Source organism: Cupressus sempervirens, chromosome 4 (genome assembly GCF_028749045.1).
Source record: "Cupressus sempervirens isolate cs-2001-9-10 chromosome 4, ASM2874904v1, whole genome shotgun sequence".
In the NCBI taxonomy this organism is placed as follows: Eukaryota; Viridiplantae; Streptophyta; class Pinopsida; order Cupressales; family Cupressaceae; genus Cupressus; species Cupressus sempervirens.
Genome location: NC_143121.1, coordinates 689,864,335 through 689,872,157, shown reverse-complemented (window position 1 = coordinate 689,872,157; position 7,823 = coordinate 689,864,335). Strand labels below are relative to the sequence as shown.

At 32.1% G+C, this 7,823-nt stretch overlaps 1 protein-coding gene across 1 annotated transcript; it reads left to right on the top strand.

Moving 5' to 3' along the window:
• The first annotated feature begins 2,110 nt into the window (after positions 1-2,110).
• On the top strand, positions 2,111-4,044 carry LOC149563152 (GDSL esterase/lipase At1g06990-like). Its single transcript, XM_089828077.1, has 5 exons — positions 2,111-2,351; positions 2,431-2,561; positions 3,165-3,398; positions 3,478-3,733; positions 3,854-4,044. Exons 1-5 carry the CDS (start codon positions 2,111-2,113, stop codon positions 4,042-4,044), a joined length of 1,053 nt encoding a protein of 350 aa, XP_089684203.1.
• Positions 4,045-7,823: the final 3,779 nt, after the last annotated feature.

Below are 7,823 nucleotides of genomic sequence, written 5' to 3'. Positions count from 1 at the left end.
AAATTATGCACTTTCAAAAAATAAGACACCTAAAAATGTGTATGTATGAGCTTGAACAAAGCCTCAAAAGTTGCAAAAAGGATTAGGCAGGTACATTCACCAAGATTTGTTAATTTTGAAAAATATATCCACCAAAATAGGAAAACAACTACACCAATGAAAAAATTAGAAAATGTAGAAAAAAATATAAAAATAAAAATTGTGCCTAATTTGGAGTCTGGATCTATAAATTCTGCAAATTAGATAATGATGTTCTCCAATAGCTAACCAATGAACACTCCTTTGGCTCTAATACCATGTAAGAATTTACCTAAGGCAAATAATGAAAATGCCAAGATCTAGAAGCTCAATTTATATCACAAGAGAGTCAAATGATATAATCCTCAAAGAAACTGATTCATAGACAATTAATCAATAATTAGATGCAATACATGTAGATGTGCCTGAATATATAGGCAATGCAAGAAAACTTGGAATCAAGAAAGTAATAAGCACACCAACTAAGCACATGTCTACCAAAGATGGATTATCCTCCATTTTGCATGAAAGCATATTCAACAATGAGAGGATAACAAAAAAAAGGTGTATCTAAAAAATAAAGTTATTAGACAACACATGCTCAAATAAAGCGCAAAATCCTATGTATCTACATGACAACTAGTATGAAAATGCATTATCCTAAGTAACTTAAGTAAAGTGTAATTAGTAATATTTAATTACACCAACAATGTCATATCTACTAAAAAATATTTAACATCGAATCATTATGCCAGAAATAAATAGAAATAATCATAATTTTATTTTTCAAATGGGAAAACATAAAATCTATAAACTACACATACAAAAAGTTCAAATAGAAAAGGTAGGTTGAGTAGAAGAATATATGATATAAAGTTAATTAACAAAAAATTAAAATAATATTAATAATAAAATCAACAAATATGAATCATAGAATACAAATCTATTAAAAAACTTTTTTTAGTACAAAATGTTGTGGTAATGATTGCACCATTAAAAAAAAAATCTCATTTTTCATATATAAACATTTCAATAAAGTGTCTCTTAAAAAAAATTCAATTAATATTTGTATTCTCAAGTTATTCTCATTAGTAGTAAAATTTCAAACTAGTATATCAATATTCCATAGATTAAATCTATATAGAAAAGAAAAGGAAATGGAAAACCATTAGATAGTCCACCATACCTCTCATATTCTTTGGGTTTATAAATGGTGATAATTATATAATTAGTGTTTGTTCTCACTTTCAAGTATACAAGTTCTCCACTATTAGACGAAACATAAAGAATAAAATTTTAGAAACAATAACAAAAATCAGAATACATTATTTATTTTTTGTATTCCAAAATTTGTATTTAATTAAAATAATACTTTTCCTTATTTTATAAACTAATCCCATAAACTATCTTAAGCTTTTAAATTTTAACAACTCTATATAATATCTACTAGAACTACGAAAAGTTTTAACGTGTAGGAAGAGGGTATTATACCGAAGTGGACTTGAATAGAGAAGATGTCTGGATGAATGGTTGCATGTGTTCAACAAATTTTCTCTCTGGATGAGAGATACCTTCAATTAACACTACTGATTCGACCTCATAATACTAACTTTCACACACACAAAAAAACAAAAACAATATAATACGATTGATGAGAGGAATCAAACCAGTTCAATTAATAAAACTCTCTATTTCTTATTATTAATAAAAATGCTTTCAACAAGATCATTTCGTTGAAGCAAAATAGCGGATCTACAACAAATGCCGAAAATCGGCTTTGCGTGGCTTTATCGACCAAACTCGCTCTCAATCTGATGCATACTTTCTAAATTTGCTGATATTAAAATAATCCTCACCATTTGTTATATCTCAATAACTCCATATAATATTAACGAATATCGGCTTTGCATGGCTTTTTTGAGCAACCTTGCTTTCAATCCGATGACGTATTTTGCATTGTCACGAAAATCAAATAGCTCCATAATGATACTGATTGAATCAATGAAAACACCATAGCAGCTAGATGTATAAAAACAAAGTTGGAGAGAGATTATCCTATCCAAGCTGTATACAAAGCGAACCATAACTAAATATGGGAAGGTCAGTGGAGTTTGAAAAAAAAATTCTGTTGGGGTTAATATTTTGTTGGGCCGTAAGAGTGGATGGCAAACCAGAGGCTTTCTACATGTTTGGGGACTCCACAATTGATTCAGGAAATAATGATCAACTGTTTACGATTGTGAAGGCCAACTTTCCTCCGTATGGTGTGGATTTCCCTGGTGGCAAAGCTACGGGAAGGTTCACAAACGGAAGATTAGTAACCGATATGCTATGTAAAATTCTTCTCTTAACAAATATTAATATACTTGAATTCTCTGCTGGTCTAATTTTCCAAGGTCTTTCCATATGCAGCTGGTTTAATGGGTCTTCCGGATGAGCTGCCCGCATATTTGGATCCCAATTTCAAAGGAGAACAATTGCTTACGGGCGCCTGTTTCGGCTCAGCCGGTGCAGGACTAGATGACAGCACGTCGAAGCCTCTGGTGAGCACACCACACCAATATGCTTTAAGCTTAATGGGAAGAAATTAGATTATTTGAAACAAACTCGGTATTTTCGCTGAGTTTTGATAAGCCCTGCATTCCTATAATACCTATAATCAATATTTTCATACAATAAAAAACTTACTACTTGGTGGAATGAATGAATTTATTGGTTCCAATCCGCGAACAACTTAGTGATCAAAGTCCTAATATGCAGCTTAAACGTCACACACTAAGCAACACTAAAAGTGTTAAATAGTCAAAGGTGACTTATAGTTTCCAAACTTAATTTCCTCCTTAGAATGTGATGTTTAAGGGTAGCTGTTTTGAAGTGCCCAGTTTCATGACTTAAACGACATCCATCTATAAAGATAGATGGTTTTTTCTCCTATCCTTTTTTGCCCTATATAAGAATCATGATGTGTATTTTTGAATTAGTTGGAAGTAAATTTAAAAATTAAAATAATAATTTTATCCAAAGGTGCATTCCCAATTCTATATAGAATATTTGTTTCATAAGTGTTGTTATTATGAAAAAGTTTCAAGATCTATAAAAAAATACTTTTTGATTTTCTAACATTTTAAATTGGTTTTTATTTGTAGGAAGTTATCACATTATCTCAACAATTGGATAATTTTAGGAGTTATAAAACAAATCTTGCAAGTATGGTTGGCGAGGTTGATGCTAGCAAGATAATATTGAGTGCCTTGTTTGGTATAAGCATGGGCACTAATGATTTCATTGTTAATTATTATAACAATCCTTTGACACAGGCATCATATAGCCTTGAACAATTCCAAGACCTTCTCTTACAAGATCTACAATCCTTCATTCAGGTAAAATAATTTGTAAAGCATTTCTTGTCATCTCTTAGGATTTTTAATAGATATTATAGCTTGGATATTCTATGTGCAGGATATTTACAGTGAAGGTGCAACTAGATTAATGATCATTGGGCTACCACCTTTTGGTTGTTTGCCAATAACAATTACTTTACATAACTTGTTCAATGGTACTTGTGTGGATGAGTACAACAATGTTGCAACTCATTACAATAATAATGTGACTGCTTTATTGGATTCCATGAAGCCAAGTCTCATTGGTCTTCAACTTGTATATATAGATATATACAACAAGTTCCTTGACATGATCCAAAATCGAGATGAATATGGTAAAGTTCTATAATTTAGCTCTATATTTCAAAAATTTATTAATGAACATATTAATAATTTAATGTAGAAGATTATATAATATTCAATCTCACACATGAATGCATTTTTTTTTGGGACAGGGTTTGAAGAAGTAAGGAAAGGTTGTTGTGGAACAGGGGATATTGAAGCAGGTCCATTTTGTAATCAACTGGATATTATTTGTGATGATGTTTCTAAATACTTATTTTGGGATAGTGTCCACCCAACTAGTGGAGCTTACAACATTCTTGTTAATGATATATATAATCAAGCTAAAAGCCTTATTAATTAACATTTCATTGCTACTGTTAGAATATTACTTGTGATGATGTTTCTAAATACTTATTTTGAGATAGTGTCCACCCAATATTGACCATGACGATGAACATATACTAAATTGTGTTGAAAGACACATAGTTTATAAGGAGGGTGCATGCCTTCATAAAAATATAGGAAGAATGGTTTGCAGGTAAACCAAAATTAAAAAAATTGGTATCTCATTTTTCTATATCACCTTTTTGGACAAGTTGAGTTAACAAGATATGTATTTACCAAATATTATTTGTGATGATGTTTCTAAATACTTATTTTAGGATAGTGTCCACCTAGCTAGTGGATCTTACAACATTCTTGTAAATGATATATATAATCAAGCTAAAAAACCTTATTAATTAAGATTTCATTGCTAGGGTGTCCATCTAATCTTCCTCTTGTACATTCTTTATTTAATTAATAATTTAATATAATTCCTTTCGATATAGACCATCAAATATGTAGTCTCCTCTAAGATTTTCCATCCCAATTAGAAGTGTGTCTCTAATGTTCTATGCACTAATAAAAATTATCTAGAATTATTGATATATTGTTTTTAAAGGTTTATACCATCCTTAATAGTTTTATTATTTCTTAAGCTTGATAAAAAGAAATTAGATAAATTGAAATATATATATATATATATATATATATATATATATATATATATATATATATATATATATAATTCTTTTTTTTTTTTCTTAAGTTTGGATGAGTTGTCCATTCATATACTACCTATAATCAATATTTTTATTAAATTAAAAACTTACTATTTAACAAAATAAAAGAATTAATTGGCTCAAATCAACCAACAAGAACCCTAAAAGTATACAAAATTCAAGCAATAATTGCGAGTTGGCCAAATTTATCACCCAACCTTAGCAAGAAAAGGCATAATGTACAAATATTTAAGTTGTGAATTTCATACCTTATTTCACTTAGCGAAGGGGACGACGTCTATAAAAATTGATGGCTTTTTTCCTTCCCTTATTTGGGCTATACAAAGATCATGATGTAGCAATCGCACCTTATGGGTGCAATGGGGTAGGCGGAAGAGGTAGGTTAGAAATTTTTTTAAATCCTCTCAGCAATAGAGAACACAAGCAGAGGTCGCACTTTTCCAAATGTTTATTTTTAACTTACAGATGGGGTCCAACAGGATCTTTACGCATTTGTTGTAATAAGGGAACTTGGTGAAAGCTGAGAACTTCTTTCAGCAATACGATATTACTATCTAGAAGAATGAATTATGTGACCGATTGTCTCTAGAAAATAGCAAACCCTATTTTCCACAGTATATTTTTCTTCTCTCCAGGAATACAAACGTAGTTGACAACTATGATTCTTGCACAGCAATATTAAAAGAACTTGGGAAAACAAAACATTATGGAGTACATCAGAACAGTAGATGGGAATCAATAAAGATATTGCAGAAACAGTGTCTGATTCCTTGTGAATCTCATGCAGTCTTCTGTAATCAATTGGCATAATGTATATGAGCAATATGTTAATTGCGAAAATAGAGTGTGCGCTGCAATATGTTGACAACTTTCAAACCTGAAATATAAATCTCTATTGATTTTTGTATCCAAATAGAAAAAATGTGTATTAGTCCATATGAAGATCAGCTGTCTGATTCCAAGAAAGCTTCAACATCATACGAAGGTGAAAGAATTATCATTGAGCAAGCCAAATGATACTGTACTTTAAAATATACAAAGTGCATTATTATAATGATATAGGTGAATAGCTCCAAAATACAACACGAATGGTCAAATAGAAAAACGGAGAATAGAACATTATTTCCTAGAGCAATAGAAGATTACTCATGATCGAAAAACAGAAAATTACAAAACAAAAACAACAATGAAAATTATATAGGTGAATAGGTCCAAAATACAAGAGCAAATGGTCAAACAGGAAAGAGGAAAATAAAACATTGTTGCCTATAGCAATGGAAGATTACTCATGATCGAAGAACTGTGTGAAAAATCAACTATTGCAATCACTGATTATTAATCTCCTATCATAAACGATTATTAAACTGCTGAAAATAAATTCCCGGCTAATATCGAAAAATAACACAACTGCAACTTCACTTATAAAATACGGAAAGAAATGAACAACACAATGAACACAATATTTTTGGACAAATTGTCCCTGGAAAAAAACCCCTAAGGGAAAACCAGTTCTACAGATGAGGAATTATATTAAACTTCAGCAAATCAAGAGATACAAAATTCCTTGCCTCTCACTGGCAGAACTCTGACAACCTCCTAATTTCTCCCGCTGATATTCCCCACTACTATCTCCATGCTAACACTGCGCCCTTGCTAGCACTGCAAGACAATTTGCTATCACTGCAAAATGTTTCTCCAAAACTTCAATCTCCAAATGACCCAATGACCCCTTTTTATACTACCATATTGGAAAAACCAACGACTGAGATTAAATCAAACCAACGGCTGAAATTTAGACAACTTGACAGCCAATAATAGAATTGGTTGCAAGGTGTCCAAAAGGGAATCACTAAAATTAGTAAATAATTATCCTTGCAATAACCATTTACTAATTCTTGGCAAATGGACAAACAGCTATCCAAACTACCCATAACTAATGTTGTTATACATAGATAAGGACGAACAGCTGTCCAAGCTACCCATAAATACTACTGCTATTTTCGGGTCAAAAATAACAACTGTCCAACTAACAATAATTAACACTCCCTCTTAGCGAGGAATTTGTTCTGCAGGACACCTAACTTATCTCTAAAAAAGATAAATTTTGTCTTCCCCAATGCCTTAGTCAGAATGTCTGCTACCTGCTCCTCTGTAGGTATGTACTATAGCTGAACAACTCCCCTTTGTACACAATCTCTGATGAAGTGATATCTAATATCTATATGTTTAGACCTATCATAAAACACTGGATTCTCAGACAACTTGATGCAACTCTTATTGTCACAATGTATCACAGTAGTCTCAACCTTCTGACCAAACAAGGCTACTAACAACTTTTGAAGCCATATAGCTTCACATCTTGCCATACTAGCTACTATGTATTCTGCTTCTGCTAAACTTAGAGCCACAGACTTATACTTCCTGCTGAACCAAGATACAACTCCTAATCCCAAGCTGAAACAACACCCTGAAGTGCTCCTTTTGTCTGTTGCACTTCCTGCCCAATCTACGTCAATATAGCCTATCAACCTGATACCTTCACCTCAAACATATCTGATCCCATACTCAAATGTACCACGCAAGTAACGTAGCACATGCTTAGCCGCTATCCAATGCATTCTCTTTGGTTCAACCATGAACTGACTAAGAGAGTTAACTGCAAATGCTATATCTGGTCTAGTGTTGACCAAATACATAAGCGAACCAATCAACTGTCTATATAAAATGGGATCTACATCTTTTTCCTTAGTTGTATCTACCTTCCTCCAATTCGTGATCATGGATGTAGACATGGCTTTGCAATCCTCCATCCCAAATTTCTTCAAGATTTCAATGCAATATTTCTCTTGACCAAGAAAAATCTCCCCATCTGTCTGCCACACTTCCATGCCTAGAAAGTAGTGCATAAGTCCTAAATCCTTCATCTCAAACTCTTCTGCAAGGTTCCTCTTGCAATCCACTATGAGCCCTAGTGAACCTATAAGAAATAGGTCGTCCACATAAAGAACAAGAATGAGAATCTCACCCCCAACCATCAAGTAGTAGAGGTTAGCATCTGCTTCACTTTTCACAAAGT